Raw genomic sequence first — 17300 nt, forward strand, 5'->3', positions numbered from 1 at the left:
AGGGGATCATTCACATGCTCATCCTCCCATGTGGTATATATCATTCAACGTAAAAAGTGTGAATAAGGGCACTATATTGGAGAAACAAGCCAGATGCTAAAGGCACAGCTCAATTTACACAGACAGAATATTAAACATTCCAATGCCAACCAGGATGCCACCTTTGTGGGACAGCACTTTACAAAACCAGAACATTGCCTCAAAGATCTCATGGTAAGAACACTAAAAGGACATTTTAAGACAATCCAGGAATGTAAGAACTTTGAAGTAAAAATGATGAAATATTTTGACACACACCAGATAGGACTTAAAGATCTGGGCTTTCTATCCCACTATAAATCATAAAATTCTACTGCTTTGTCACTTTCTTGTCTGCCATACGTCTCTCTCTCTGTCTCCCATCCACCCAGCTCTCCCTGTTTCTCACCTAACCTACCCCTCCCTCTTCATGTGAGACTGTCATTGGAATGCTTTTGTGTTTTACTTATATATTCTGATATTTCTCACAATTTGCTTATTTCCAATCTGAAAAAGGGTTACCTTTGAAAGCTAATCAAAAGATGCATTACGTTAGTCCAATAAAAAAAGGTATCATCTTATTTTCTTTTCTCTGTTTTGATTTTTTTCTATTTATCACCTTTACTGATCAGTAAAATTGTTATTTATATTGAATTATAACTTCTTATATTGGAAATCACTTTACAACCTTGGCTGTGTTAAGCAGTATATAAAGTTAATAAATCAAATGAAATCATACAGAGGGTCTGATGGAGAAAACCGTACAACTGAGTGCATGACTTCTAAAGTGAACACAATGCCAAAGTTTTGATCACCAATGCAGTAAGCTAATCGTCAAATTAGAACTTGTGCACTAATAAGTGAGAGCATACCAGATGCACAAGGTTCTGCATCGAGGGCAGCTAGTACTGTATGCATATCCATGCAAAGCGAAAGTGTCAGCATACATCTGTGCATGTGTTGGAATGTTATTCTGCAGATAAAATATCAATGTCACAAAAATTTCTTGTGCATTAAAATTGTTACAATGCCAATATTTATGCACAGAACAACATGAGCAGGGACAACTTTTTTTCTGCTTGGACATGTGCATATAACTATCACTTCTCATTCTGTCTTAAAAAGAGATTTGCATATAATGGAGGTGACAGGCATACAAATCTGTCTCATGCATATTCGTTAGCCTGAAAACCTGACTGGTTGGTGGTCCCTCAGGACAGGTTTGAAATCCACCGGGCTATACTATACTATCTAATTTTCCCTGTCAGCCTCTTAAATGGCTAGTCTGTTTCTACATCTCACAGATCTTAGCCTCTCAGCATTAACCTGTCAGGAAGGTACTTCACCATGGCCCATGATCAGTATCTTTCCTAGCAAATATTCAGCCATACAGCTCTCTGGCACAACTTTAAGCCAGGTTTATTTCTAATGGCAATGACGATCTCTCTGCCAGTTTGTCTGTCTTCCTGCTGGGGTGGGGATAGAGGAACAATAACTTACATCCAATATATGTCTGGATGATTATGACATTTTACACCTCTTTGTACTTATTTACTCTTCTTGTGCCTTCTCCCTTCCCCTTGGAACTCTTCACAGCAATCATACTGCCCTTTTGTCAGCTTCTCAAAATCCAGACAGTCCCTTAATTCCATAAGAGCATTTTTTCCCCATCAAGCTTTTACTTCATTTCAGGATCTGAGAATTAAGCATGTCACTGTGTTCCTCCTGATCCATCTTGCTGCCCAACCTCTCTATAGTTTGGGATTTTTTTTTTTAACATTCCATCAGCTTCCCAAATTGGTTCCAGGTGCTTAACTGCCTTCACCTATGTTCTGAATTCTAATTGGTGCCTCATTACATGTTCCAGACTGCCACTTTCCAATGTGAGATCAATTATGAGCCAACTTCTTATGTGCTTTTATGAGCTCCGTGTAGCAGTAGACTGTTGTATAACCGGTAACAAGTTGCCCAGCTTGGCACTTATACAGAATCTTTACCGAAAAGAAAAAGCCTGACAAAGAATTAATATATTCAGTCAACTAAAAAGAACAAATCTTATCCAGAACTAGCTTTATTTGAATAAACTAAATAAAACAAACTTTATTTCACTGTTCTTATCAACCTGACCAGAACATTTACAACTTAAACCTCATCCAAAATGCCTGTTCTACATACTTTCCTACTCTTCTTTCCTTTAATGCTGCCTTATTAAATGTTCTTTCCATCATTTCCAAATCTGATGTCATTCTTTTAATGAGTTTCCATACGTCTATAACAGAGACTTGGCTGTTATCCCATAATACATAAGTACATAAGTAATGCCACACTGGGAAAAGACCAAGGGTCCATCGAGCCCAGCATCCTGTCCATGACAGCGGCCAATCCAGGCCAAGGGCACCAACTGTCTCTGCTCCTTCACCTACTTCTTTTCACACATTCCAGACTCATCTAGTAAAAGCTATGGTATGCACTGGGCTCTAAGTTCACTGATTACCTGATACTATTCTTTATTTTCAGGTCTATTTATGAACATCTATAGCCACTATGGAATTTCATTATTAGTTTCCATTGATTCCACCGAGGTTACTGTGCTGTATTATAATCTTGTCCCCCCAAATTTTTTTTTTGTCCCGTATTAGTGCTTACTATTCTCTCTGCGTCCAATATTCAGACCAAGGGAGGGAGCCCAGCTAACTCCCACGGTCGGCAGTCAGCCTGGATATTCAATGCTGGGTAATTTCCGGTGACCGACATTGAATATCCAGTTTATTTTATTTTACGAAATATAGCCGGTTATGTCCTAGGTGCTACCTGGGAATATTCAGTGGGGGGCAACTGGCTATACGCTGCTGAATATCACCGGATAGATGATTAAATGCCATTTAACCGTATCGACCTGCTTATCTGACACTGCTGCCTGGATGTCCAACCGCCACCTGAAACTGAACATGGCCAAGACAGAGCTTATTGTCTTTCCACCCAAACCCACTTCTCCTCTCCCTCCACTCTCCATTTCAGTCGATGGCACCCTCATCCTCCCCTTCTCTTCTGCCTGCAACCTCGGAGTCATCTTTGACTCCTCCCTCTCCTTCTCTGCGCATATCCAGCAGTCAGCCAAGACCTGTTGCTTCTTTCTCTATAACATCAGCAAAATTCGCCCTTTCCTCTCTGAGCATACCACCCGAACTCTCATCCACCCTCTCTTTACCTCTCGCCTTGACTACTGCAACTTACTCCTCACTGGCCTCCCACTTAGCCATCTATCCCCACTTCAATCCGTTCAGAACTCTGCTGCACATCTTATCTTCCGCCTGGACCGATATGCTTATATCACCCCTCTCCTCAAGTCACTTCACTGGCTTCCGATCAGGTACCCCATACAGTTCAAGCTTCTCTTATTAACCTACAAATGCACTCCATCTGCAGCCCCTCATTACCTCTCTACCCTTATCTCCCCTTACGCTCCTACCCGAAACCTCCGCTCACAGGACAAATCCCTCCTCTCTGTACCCTTTTCCACCACAGCCAATTCCAGGCTCCGCCCTTTCTGCCTCACCTCTCCATATGCTTGGAATAAACTTCCTGAGCCCCTCCCTGCCCATCTTCAAATCCTTACTCAAAGCCCACCTCTTCAAAGTCGCCTTCGGCACCTAACCATTATACCTCTATTCAGGAAATCTAGACTGCCCCAATTTGATTGTCTGCACATTTTGTCCATTAGATTGTAAGTTCCTTTGAGCAGTGACTGTCCTTCTTTGTTAAACTGTACAGCGCTGCGTAACCCTAGTAGCGCTTTAGAAGTGTTAAGTAGTAGTAGGTGTCATTCCTGGTCATTTAAATGGTTTTGAATATCGAGGGGTCTGTTTCTTCCACTGACACCTCATGGAAATATCAAATGAATCTGGATAATTATAATGTTCTATACTCCTTTGCATCTATTTGCTCTTCTTTTACCTTCTTCCTTTTCAAACCCTTTTAACCTATTCTGCTATCAGTTAATTAAGATGTTATAGTCATTGATGCTGTATAATGCATTCTAACTATGTCCCTTTCGATATCAGTCAAGTTAATGAACTTTCCAAACACTACTTTTTCTGAATGCAAGGAATGATGATGATGATAGGTGATTCTAGCTCTCTTCTCTCCCTAAAACTAGGTTCAAAATGGTAAGTAAATACAATATTACCAAGTAGCTAAATTACAACAAGAGTTCCTGCAAGTCATAACAGAAAATTAGAAAATAGAAAATTTCAAAAACAAAAATAAGATGAAGATGCCCTAATATCTACTGGAAGTGCACTCCAATATTTAGTCATTCAAAAATTATGCATACTTTTCCTGAAAACTTTTAAGTTTGATTCCTCTAAATGAAGGAACTCTCAGAATAAAATAGTTACACATACATTGCTGTGATGTGATGTAACATAGTAACATAGTAGATGAAAAGACCTGCATGGTCCATCCAGTCTGCCCAACAAGATAAACTCATATGTGCTACTTTTTGTGTATACCTTACCTTGATTTGAACCTATCCTTTTCAGGGCACAGACCGTGTAAGTCTGCCCAGCACTGTCCCCGCCTCCCACCACCGGCTCTGGCACAGACCGTGTAAGTCTGCCCAGCACTATCCCCACCTCCAAACCACCAGCCCGCTTCCCACCACCAGCTCTGGCACAGACCGTATAAGTCTGCCCAGCACTATCCCCACCTCCCAACCACCAGCCCCGCTTCCCACCACCGGTTCTAGCACAGACCGTATAAGTCTGCCCAGCACTATCCCCGTCTCCCAACCACCAGTCCCGCCTCCCACCACCGGCTCTGGCACAGACCGTATAAGGCTGCCCAGCACTATCCCCGCCTCCCGCCACCGGCTCTGCCACCCAATCTCAGCTAAGCTCCTTAGGATCCATTTCTTCTGAAAAGGATTCCTTTATGTTTATCCCACGCGTGCTTGAATTCTGTTACCGTTTTCATTTCCACCATCTCCCGTGGGAAGGCATTCCAAGCATTCACTACTCTCTCCGTGAAAAAATACTTCCTGACATTTTTCTTGAGTCTGCCCCCCTCCAATCTCATTTCTGGTTCTTGTATCCCGCTAATTCCCACTTATTAGTAGTTTAAAGCAGGTAACAAAATAATATAAGAACTGCAACTTAAATAGAAAAATAATTAAGTCATAAGTCATTTAAACAAATAAGTCTTAAAATTCTTGCAAAATGAAAGATAACTGACAGAGCTTCGAAGTTCAAGAGGATTTGAGAGCCAAAAATAAGGAGCCTGATAACAAAAGGTCATCTTCAGAATCTCTTTGTATCTAACGTCTGAAAAAGAGGGTAAAATCAGGCAAAACAGATCTGTAACACTTGAGATGCCATGAACAAGAGAAAAATAAATCAGACTAAAAAAATAATCTGGGGAAATACCATTGAACATTTGCAATATTATACAAGCTAACTTAAATAAGACTCTCAAATGGGAAGCCAATGTAGGGAGACAAGAGCAGCAGTAGAACTATCAGACTTTTTAAGATCAATGAAACGCTTGGCGGCAGTGTTCTGTAACAACTGTAATTTATAATATAATTTTACAATGAGGGATGAAGAAAGAGCATTACAATAATATAAATGACTCAAAATACAAGACTGAACTAGAATGGCGAAATGTGATCTATCAAAATGCTGGCGAATGTGATGCAGCTGACATAGCTTGAAAAAATAATTTGAGATAGATGATTTACCTGTGGTTCTAAACAAAGAGACATGTCTAATATAACTCCAAGAATCTTAAAGGATCAATCAATTTTGAGAGGCAAATCACTAGGGGTCCCTTTTACCAATGTTGCGGCAAAAGGGGGCCTGCACTGACATTGGCGCATGTTTTTGATGCACGCCGAGGCCCCTTTTTATTGCAGTAGGTAAAAGGTAGGTCTTTCTTTTTTTCAGGAAATGGCCATGCAGCAGGTGAAGCACTTACCATGTGGCTATTTTGGGAAGAGTCCTTACCGCCACCCATTGAGATGGCAATAAGGGCTCCTAAGCTAACCCTGAGGTGCGATTACTGCTGGGTATACACCGGCACTACAAAACTAGGAAACATTTAGTTCATATGCATTGCAACAGCAAGTCAGTAGTTTCGATCATTAGCTCACAGCGTTTGCCACAAAGACATGATTGTGCATCCTGGAGAAGATGATTGCAAATGAAGGGAAAACAACACACAAATGTTCCATTGCTATTAGTGAAAGCATTGATGCTGCTTACCCTCATCCAATGCTTGAAGCTGTGGTTCTGTTTTCAACAGCATGACACACATATTGTCACATGCATTCAGTCTGTTTCTGTTCTGGGCAAATTCCTTTGAAAACTATCCTAATAACTGCCTTCACTCTGTCTAGAAAGTTTCAATAAATTATCTCAGATTTCAAAATCTTTCTCTTCACTTTGTTTGACCTTTTCCCATACCTCTTGGGGGTGTGGGCACCACTAGTTAAGAACCCCTGATATAGACAGAATTGATAGAATAGTAAAAGTTAGACAGAAAATAAGGGTGACTAACTTAAGGAAAATTTGCACATGGGGTCAGAAAATGTGCATGAAAATAGTTAAGGAAGGGGTTGATAAGAAAGTCCTGCTATAGTAGGTGCAGCTGGTGTTAGTCCTTGTGCATATGACTAGCTAGTCAATTACTTCTTCCGTTAAAGGGTTAGGAGAAGAATAAAGTTTTCATCAGCTTCCTAAAGTAGAGATAGTCTTGCACAGTGAATCCTTTCTGGGAGTGTGTTCCAGAGTGTGGAGACTACTCCAGAGAAGGTTCATTGGCAGGTATCACATTTCATGATTTCCTTTGAAGAAGGTGTGGTTAGGGATATTCCTTGGGAGGACATTAATGAAATTGGAGATGCATAGAGGGAGATACTGTTCTTTAAGTACGTTGGCCCATTATCTTTAATGACCTTGGTGATCAGACAGAGTTTTAAATTTAGCCCTGCATTGTACTGGTAGCCAGAAATGGTGAGATGTGATAGATACAGCTTCTGAAGGTTGCTTGGATTTGAGGAATCAGCAGAATTATCGAGTCCAGCCGTACCCTAAGGTTCCTGACCTGTGATTTAAGTGGGGAGAGGTTGTAGCTCCCCAAAGGGATTTTGATGTCAGGTATGTGACCGCTTCTGTTATGGACCCAAAGGAGCTCAGTTTTACTTGGGTTCAGGAACGGTTTGTTGTTTTTAGCCTTTTCTTGAATTGCTGTGAAACCGCTAGTCAGTTTATTTATGGCTGTAGGTAAGTCTAGTTCAATGGATATGACTAGCTGCATGTTATCTGTGTAGATGTACTGTAGAACTGAGTACTGAGGTAGATATTAAACAAAATAGGTAACAGTATCGATCCTTGTGGTACCCTGCAGGTCAGCACCCTCGGTGGCATTGAGGTATTGTCAAATATTATGAACTACCACCAATCTGATACATAGGATCTGAACCTGGCATATACTGTGCTATTGGTGCCTGCTTCTGCCAGCTATGCTAAAATGATATTGTGGTTCTCAGTTTCGAAAGCTGCTATGAAATTCAGCAGTATTAGTACTAAGGTGAATCCCCTGTTTCAGTTGTTGTGAAGATCATCTAATAGGGATACACAGACTGTCCCCATCAGGTCCGAATCCAGAGTGACACCAATCTAGCCAGTTGATGAGCTGAACACAGACTATTTGCTCTATAAGTTCTCCTATAAACGGGGTGTTAGATACTGGCTGGTAACTTTCAAGCTAGTCTTGGACAAGGTTGTTCTTCTTTCGTAGAAGACATACAACTGTCCTTTTTATTTATTTATTTATTTATAGCATTTGTATCCCACATTTTCCCACCTATTTGCAGGCTCAATGTGGCTTACAGAGTTTGGTTATGACATAATCATTTCATGATATCAGATACAATTAGTAATGTACAACGATTAGGTGAGGGAAGAGAGAAGGAAGGTGTTACGCAGGATATAAGGTGGACTGTAATAATTGGGTGAGTTGGTGAGGTAGTTTTGTAAGTCTATGGGTTCTCTTTGTAGGCCTTGTTGAATAGATGTGTCTTCAGAGATTTGTGGAAGTTAGTTATTTCATCAATAGCTTTCAGGGCTGTAGGTAATGCATTCCACAACTGCGTGCTCATGTAAGAGAAGGTGGTGGCGTGTATCAGCTTATATTTTAATCCTTTACAGCTGTTTACAGCTATTGGTAGTTATTCTTTAGATAAAGAGGTCTTCATGATTTATATGAACGCTTAACTGCTGCACTATTTTGGATGGGCAGGGATATAGGGAGAAGGTGACTGGTCGAAGGCCTCTCAGGATAATGTCAAGCCCTCCTCTGTTATTGGGTCAAAAGAGTTCCATATGCTTGTGTAAGGAGAGGGCAAGTTTGTGTGCTCCTGGTTAACTGACAGGAGACTGGGTGAGATTGCCTGTAAATCCTGGCAGAAACTTTTAATTTTGTTTACAAAGTATGCAGCAAAATTACTGCAGTTCAGTTTCAACTGGGCAGGATGATTCTGTTGTGGGGGGGGGGGCTGCAGTTGGCCATTTACTGTGCTGAATATGTGGTTGAATTAGGAGCCTATGTTGTTTTTTGGTTGCTGTTAAAACTTGGCGGTACTTTGTCATGTGTTTTCTACAGTTTAGCCTATCATCATTCAAGTGATATTTACATCATCTCCTTTCCAGTTTCCATCCATCACACTTATGGTTCTGAACTTCTAGAGAGAACCATGATGAGTATGTGTGAGTGGGGAACAAAACATTTTTATAGTGGTGCAGTTTTTTCTAAGGCCTTAGCCAGTCTGTATTCCAAATATCAACCTGCTCCGAGACTAGTTGTGTTTTCATCCACAAGGGAATAGCCCAAGACCTCTAGAAAATTCATAGCAGTCAGATTTTCCTGGTCTCTTATCTCCTTCCAAACTCTGGAAGGCGCCATCCACTTCAGGTGGTCACATAAGAAAATTTGATTAGAATGGTCTGTTCATGATAGAGGTGTTATTTCAACACCACTATCTGTTACTTTGGGATGTCAACCCCCCTTACAAAACAGCAAGACTAGAATGTGACCTTTTTAGAGAGTTGGAAAATGATCACTTTGTGAATTCTATTGCTGTTGTCATGTCTAGGAAGACAGCTGTGGTAGTATCTGGGGTTTTGATTTGTAGATTAAAGTCTCCCATGATTGCTAACCTAGGGAAATGCAGGATCACCTTTGTAAACAATTCTATAAATGGCGCTCAAATTTAGATACTGGGAAAAAATCTGCACTAAGCGCTATTCTGTAAAGGGCATTTTAGGCTGACCACCCTTTGTATAACAGCGCTTAGGGTGAATTCCCATGCCCAACTCTGGGCATGAGGACTTACATCTGCTGAAACCTGGTGTAAATCCTGATGCGCAATCCAAGAATTCTATTAACATCATGCTTAAAATGTGGGAACGCATATGCCCTTCCCTTGGCCATTCCCCCTTCTGGGTTGTGCACAAGACATTTTGGGTATGCAGCCTTATAGAATAAAGCTTGTTAAAAGGGATTCTGATTCAGATAGATGGGGGGATGATGATTCTGCGCAGTTTGATTGTGCCCCAAGTCAGGAATGCTACCCTTCCACCACATCTCCCAGTTAGTGTATCTGGGTTTAAAAAAAGGTTTGGACAAATTCCTGGAGGAAAAGTCCATAGTCTGCTTTTGAAATCAACTGCTTGCCCTGGGATTTGTAGTATGGAGTGTTGCCACGATCTGGGTTTCTGCCAGGTACTTGTGACCTGGCTTGGCCACTGTTCAGAAAACAGGATACTGGGCTAGATGGACCATTGTCTTAGTTGATGTTGGATGTTGAAATCTTCTGGATACAGTTCAAACAGTGATAATTCCCTGGTTTCATCTAGTCAGGTTTCAGTTATTCCTAAAATGTCTAGATGTTGTTCATAGATGATGTCACGGATCATTGGTTCCAAAGGGTGATCTGAGGGTACTGGGGTAGCCTGTGTATGGCAGTGAGGTGATTATTTGAGTACTGTCAGGCAGGTTTGTAGCCTCTTTCACTTTTGTCTACTCTTTAATTGGTGGGGAATAGAGTTTCTATTTCCACACCCTACTGGGATCCCTGAGGTCTCTTGGCTTATTGGGCCAAAGCACATTCTTGGTGTTTTTTGGTGTTAGATCCAATTTAAGCATATTTCACTAGGTGGTACTACATGTCTAAAAGATTCTGTGGGTCAGCAACATTTTAGTAGGTTGGGTGCTAATAGGCTAATTCTACCAAGAGGCAATGCAGGCCTAAAGACTCTGTAGGTACACAGGCCTGAAAGAATTAAAAGCTTTCTGTATTATAAATCAAATAACTGTACTTCACTTCCTTAATCTGTCTAAGCAACTACCTCAAATTAGCTATCTCTCTACACCAACCCTCATTCATGCAGCTGCCATGGTTTGCCTATAGTCATCAATTAATATACCATACTGTCAAAATATTCAATTTGACTGGCATATTCATGAATACCGTATCCATGAATGTATAACTTAATCCTCCAGCATCTCTGCTTATGAACCCCATTTAGTAGTGTCAGATCTGCAGAAATTGTAAAAATCGAGCATTAGGAATGCTCCACTTTTCTTTAATCCGAGTGAAAGTTGGGAAATTTCCCTCTTCTACTTTAGTAAGCTGACCAAACTCCCCACAGCTTTTCTTTGCCCAGCTATCAAACCATGTCCTCCATATCCTGGATTAAAGTCAGGATTTTTCACTATCTGTAAAAAGGGTGATACCCCCTCCCCCTTAATTACACCAACACCATTTCTTCCTCTTCTTCATGAGCTTTCTAATCCCTGCTTGCTTTGTCCTACCCTCAAGTGAAGGTTATTAATAAATGATGTTGCCTGGCTCCATTCCTCAAATAGACCCTCAGGCTGCCACATTATACAGTCAAAGATCCAGTAACTAAACTCACTCTTTTCATAAGCTAAGGTTAATTTCAAATTGCTTATTGTCACACTCTCCACCCCACACTCAGACAAAGCTACTAATAATGCTTTTATACTTCATCTCCTCTTTTTGCTTTATCCAAATAGGTATCATCTGGAGGGAGTACAATAGCTTGGGGTAATTATCATTTTCAGCAATGCTATTCAACCACATAATGACAATGGAAAATGCTTTCCATGTCTTTGCAACTTGCAATGATTTTGATTGTTTTATGAACAGTTATTATTCACACATACTGATGGCATAACTGTGGACTATCAAATGACATAAAGCAATAAATACTTCTTACCTCATAAATCGGTACCAAGGAAGTGATATTTGTTGTCAGGTACCCATATTTCTGCAAAATCAGAAAGCTGGAACAACGCACAGTTTCTAGGATAGCTGCTTTAGGCCTATGGAAAGAACAGATCCTTTGAGTTTAAACTTGCATATGCTAGCCATTTGTTCCTCTTCAATATTTGTGGTTTGAATTGCATAGTGTTGTAGCTGTATAATACCTATGGGCCAGACTTACAAAAGGGCTTCATGGGCCAGACTTACAAAAGGGCTTCATTTCCCCAATCTGCATCACTTAATTCATGTTTGCAGAAAAGGGGAAAAGAAGAGCTTTGCAATTGGCAGCCATATTATTAAAAGTCAATGTCTTTATTGAAAATTGATAAAAATCAAGAAACAACTTATCACAGGAAAAGGAAAAGCAGCAACGTTCCAAGCAGTGGCATAGCTAGGATTGGATGGGCCCCTGATAGAAACATTAAAATAGGCCCCTATAGAACCATATTGCCCAAAATATCAGGGTTTGATGGGAGGGAAGGTCCTCCTCAGAGCTCCATCAGAAAGGGGAGGGAGGTGATATGGGGGTATGCATGTAAAGTAAGGTGTATTTGGGGTAGGGTTATGTGGTGGTGAAGATATGGTATGTTTGGGCAGGTGGTACATGTAGGATGTAAAGGGGGTATCTAAGACAGCAGTGCTGTATGGGGTTTCTGCTGTAGGTGAGATGTTTCAGGTGGGTTAGTAGGGGCTTATAAATGTCAGAGGTACAGTTGGGTGGGGGTAATGTATATATAAAGAAATATCAGTCGTAAATGGGGTGTCTAGGCTAGTGGTGCAGCAGGGGTGTCTGAAGTATATTTATTTATTTATTGCACTTGTATCCCACATTTTCCCACTTATTTGCAGGCTCATTGTGGCTTACACAGGTCTGTTATGGCATTGCCATTCCAGGGTAAAAGACAGGGACCAAAGAGAAGGGTGTCTGTTTCATATTAATGGGACATTTCTATAATCTAGGTGTTCACAATTACATGTGCATTACACACATAAATATCTAGGATACTAGCATTTAAGGATATAAGCGCTAGCATGGTGCCTAAGTGCTATTGTGCAAATACCCTCTTAAACAGTACATATTTGCAATGTGTGTGTGTGTGTGTGTGTGTGGGGGGGGGGGGGGGGGGGGGAGAGATGTACAGAGGGATGGAGAAGCCACGGATGAGTGAATTGTCTCCCGACAGATTAGGTTGTTGGCACTCACTAGTTCCACTGCTTTCTATCCCTTCTCTGATTGAGATGGTTGTTAGCAGCTTCAAACTTTATTCTCTCTCACTAAGGTTAGGATCCAACCTCCCTGCAACCAGACCTTCTGACTTAAAGCATGCTGTGCTCATGAGGAGCTAGGTAAACTAAAGGTGAGCAAAGCGATAGGGCCAGATGGTATATATCTGAGGGTACTAAAGGAGGGGAGGTTCTGGTGTCTCCGCTGTCTGACCTTTCAATGCCTCCGTAAAGTCAGAAGTGGTCCCAGAGAATTGGAGAAGGGCATATGTGGTCCCTCTTCACAAAAGTGGAAGTGAAGAGGAGGTTGGAAATTACAGGCCAGTTAGGCTGACCTCTGCAGTAAGTAAATGAATGGAAAACTTCTAAAACAGAATAGTGAGGTTTCTGGAATCCAATAAATTGCAGGACCCAATGTAGCATGGGTTCACTAGAGCAGTGGCGTAGCAAGGGGGGGGCGGGAGGGGCGGTCTGCCCTGGGTGTCAGCTCAGGGGGGGTGCTCCCTGCCAGCTCCCCCCCTTGGCGCATCGACACCCCCCCCCCCCCGACCAGCTCCCGCACCCTACCTTTAAAAAGAATATCGGAATCCGAGGCGAGACACAGCGCCTCACGCCTGCCCTGCACATAAAAGAAATGTGGACCATCGGGCCTTCCCTCGCTCTATCTGTCCTGCCCTTGCGGAAATAGGAAGTTGCGTCAGCGGAGGGCGGGACAGATAGAGCGAGGGAAGGCCCGACGGTCCACATTTCTTTTACGTAGGTAGGGTGCGGGAGCTGGGAGGGGGGGGAGGGGGTGTTGATGCGCCGAGGGGGGGGGGATGTCATCGTGCTGCACCCGGGGGGGGGGGGTGCAATGGCAGCCCCCCCTGCTATGCCACTGCACTAGAGGCAGGTCTTGTCAGACTAATCTGATTAATTTCTGTGACTGTGTGAGCAAGGAGAGCATTAGATGTGGTGCTCTTATATTTTAGCAAAGTCGTTGGCATGGTTCCACATAGGCCACTTATAAATAAACTGAGAGCCCTCAGTATAGGCCCTAAAATAACTGACTGGGTTAGGAACTGGTTGACTGGAAAGTGACGTGGAGGGGCATTTTTGATAAGATGTCTAAGTAGGACTTTGGGCGTTTTGCACTAAACATCCCAAATCTGAACAGGAAATGCAGCCATTTTCAAAACAGCACGATTTGTACCAGGTTTCAGTTGGTTTAAATCCTCATGCCCAAAAAAGGGCGCAGATCCCAGCACTAAGCTCTATTCTATAAATGGGACTAAATTCAGAGCGCCATTTATAGAATAGAGCTCAGCGTTCATGTTTTTTTGTGCCTAAACTTGGGCACCATTTACTGAATCTAGTCCGTAGTGGTTGTGTAGCCTTTTTTATCTAAGGAAACAGAAGACGGTGAGGGCCTGCCTGCAATGGGGCAGAACCAGGATTAGTCTAACTAGTTACAAGCACATGAAGACAAATCGATAGGGGTGAAAGCAAAGAAAATTCCAAATGACCAACACGAACAAGGAGTAAAAGCATCCAAAAAGTTTATTTGCATGGGTAAACTGACCCAACAGACCCTACACAGGCTGTGTTTCGGCAACAAACCTTCCTCAGCGGGACACACAGCAGAGAAAATACTACTTTGGAGGCCAGCCAAAGTGTATTGTGGTCCAGTATTTTAATAGGTTTCACACTCTCTGTGATATTTATTTACAGTATCTGAACCATATTTACCCCAAGGACGTAGCCAAAACACAGCCTGTGTAGGATCTTTTGGGTCAGTTTACCCATGCGAATTAACTTTTTGGATGCTCTTACTCCTTGGAGTGGAGGAGTAGCCTAGTGGTTAGTGCAGTGGACTTTGATCCTGGGGAACTGGGTTCAATTCCCACTGCAGCTCCTTGTGACTCTGGGCAAGTCACTTAACCCTCCATTGTCCCAGGTACAAATAAGTACCTGTATATAATATGTAAACCACTTTGAATGTAGTTGGAAAAACCACAGAAAGGTGGTATATTAAGTCCCATTCCCTTTTCCCTTGTTTGCATTGGTCATTTGGAATTTGCTTTGTTTCACCCCTATCGCTTTGTGCTTGCTTCTCTTGTGGAAGCTGTGAAGCCAGTAGCAAAGCCTAATGTGGAATGTTCACCACCAGCTAATACATCATAAACATAACAGCAATACACTTTGAATGAAAAGACAAGGCTATGACTTTATCAAATGTGACATAGAAAAAGAAAGCAGATAAAACCAAATGGCCTATCAAGTCCGCACATCTATACCAACTACTAAGCATTACAATCCCTTCCCGGTGAATTCACAGGAAAAATGCTAGGTCCTGGGAATACTAGATGATGGTAGAACAACTGGGGGTTAGCTATCTGGACCAGAGGCGTAGCCAGGTTTTGATCTCAGGGGGAGCAGACTTTTATAAAATAGGCGCCGGTTGGTGTCAGCTAGACAGCAGTGTCTGTGTTGTTGCTCAGGGGCTGTGGTGGGCAACGATTAATACAGGCTGTCTCGGTTAGGTCCTGCTTACAAGGAAACAGTAAGTTACAGCAGGAGGCAGGACACAGAAGAGGTCACTGGACTGGCCAGAGCAGGCAACCTGTCTTCTTAACTTCAAATAAAAATATTCAAATTGTGACCATCACCTCAGGAATAGTACACCCAGTCCTTCCACTGCTAGACACCTTGTTTAAATCAAGATGGACTTTTGTTTGTGTGGTGACTCTACAGGATGTGAAGAACACTAGTCTTGAGCATTTTTATTTTGGGTGCCCCAGAGCCTACTTTCAAATAGGGCTAGACACTTTGTGAAATAACACAAACCCCTGCAAAAAGACACCCAAAACCTATACTGAAAACTTACCACACCATAACAGCCCTAACCCATCTATGAAAAGACAGTGCCATGAGAGGTTGCTTGAAAAGGCAGGGATGTCCTAATAAGGGTGATTACTCCACGTTTCCAGCCTTTTGCTGGACAAATGAAACACTGGTCAAACCATTTGCCTAAAAGCTTGGACCTCTCGTGGGCATCCAGATGAGTTTCCTGCAGAAAGCAGATGCCTGCATTTTTCCTTTTCAGGTAGAGGAGAAGTTTCTTTCGTTTGATGGGATGAACTATCCCTTTGATATTAAGGGATAGAACTCAGATTCAGCATTGTGAATGCAAGACTCTGTAGTCAGCAAAATGAGCCAGATGCAATGTGCATGGAGAGAAGTCTGCAAAGAAGTGCAAAGAATAGTGAGTGCAGAATAAATAAATAAAAAGGTAAAAAAATGTAATCCTATGCTAGGAAAAAACAGGAAGAGAGAGAAGGAAAGAAACTGTTATCACAGCATATAAGTAGAAGAAAATCGCATTACGGGTTACATGTGGTCAGAGTGGACTGAAAGAGAGGGTCTGGACCAGCCAAAAAGCAAGCAGTTTGCATTGCAGCTCTGTATAACAGCCAAAACTAGGCAGCAGAAACCCTCAGTGAATCTGTGTAAATGATGTAGTGAAAGGTGGGTAAATGGGAGTGATAACAAGTAACAGCAAACAAGCCTTTGAACTGCAGATCCTAAACCAGAAAAAAAAAAAAGACAAAGGAAATGCAGAGAGAATGCAGACCAGCAACAGCATCTAAAGCAAGCAGCATCAGTTCATGCTGTGCTCATCCAAAAACTTTTGTAATTCGGCTGGATCCTTGTAATGCTTGGTGCTGTTATGGAGGGTCACTTTCATAACAGCTGGCTATAGAAGACCGTACTGGTACCAGTAGCTTTAAGCCTGGGGCGCATGTCCAGGAATTGCTTTCGCTTTTGGGCTGTCAGCTTGGTGAAGTCAGGTGCCAGAAAGATCCTGTTCCCAGGGATTTAGCCCAAGAAGCCCTCATTAACAACATCAGCTGATCAGTGACCAGCAGGCAGAAGAAGAGATAGCAAAAGATTAAAGACTCGGGAGGGAGCAGAAAAAATATTTATTGGGTTGAGGCACATAGGCGCCATTTTTTAAAACAGCTGTTTAGGGGAGCAACCGCTCCCCCTGCTCCCCACCTGGCTATGCTTCTGATCTGGACCTCTACCATCCTGCAGTAACAGGATATAAACATATTTCAAAGCCTTTGTTTTATATTTTATGCTTTACTGCTATCATTTGCCAATGGTGTGATCAGTCATTGGTTGCTGCACAATGGTTTCACCCTGTTACGGACCAAGTTATACATGTTAGACACAACACTGATTATAATTCTGAGAATGTTATTTACTTAATTCACTGTCCTTGCTCATTGGTATATACTAGATGTTGTTGTCGTCCTATTAAAAATCATTTGAATTAACACAAATCAAGAATAAAAAATAATGTGTTGATGGCCCCTTTGGTGACGCACTGACAGCAAAGACAGCATTCATTATCAGATACAAAATGGAGAGGGTGGGAGGGCAATGATTCAAACCAGTTGCTGAATTACAAAGAACAGTATTGGATTTTTATGCTACAAACTGTATATCCCAATGGGCTCAATTTAGAGTTGGATTGGGCTTCATTGTTGTGATGTGTTGTTTCATCATTGGTTATGGGCAGTGTCGCACTGATGCTCTGATTGGTACATACACGTGGGTTGATTTTTTTTAACAAGCGTTACTCATGTTTGATACCATCTTGAAGCAAGAAATGTGATTATGAAGGAAAACATGTTGGCATGAGTTGTTATGCTTGATGTAAGAA

At 42.0% G+C, this 17300-nt stretch overlaps 1 protein-coding gene across 1 annotated transcript in view; it reads right to left on the bottom strand.

The window, feature by feature from the left end:
- The window catches only part of AGMO (alkylglycerol monooxygenase), a 441192-nt gene that overhangs the window by 198793 nt on the left and 225099 nt on the right, over positions 1-17300 (bottom strand). The window contains 1 exon segment of the mRNA XM_030201313.1: positions 11319-11424. Within this exon segment, the coding sequence (XP_030057173.1) occupies positions 11319-11424 (106 nt within the window).

The sequence above is a fragment of the Microcaecilia unicolor genome, chromosome 1, assembly GCF_901765095.1.
Source record: "Microcaecilia unicolor chromosome 1, aMicUni1.1, whole genome shotgun sequence".
NCBI classification, from domain to species: Eukaryota; Metazoa; Chordata; class Amphibia; order Gymnophiona; family Siphonopidae; genus Microcaecilia; species Microcaecilia unicolor.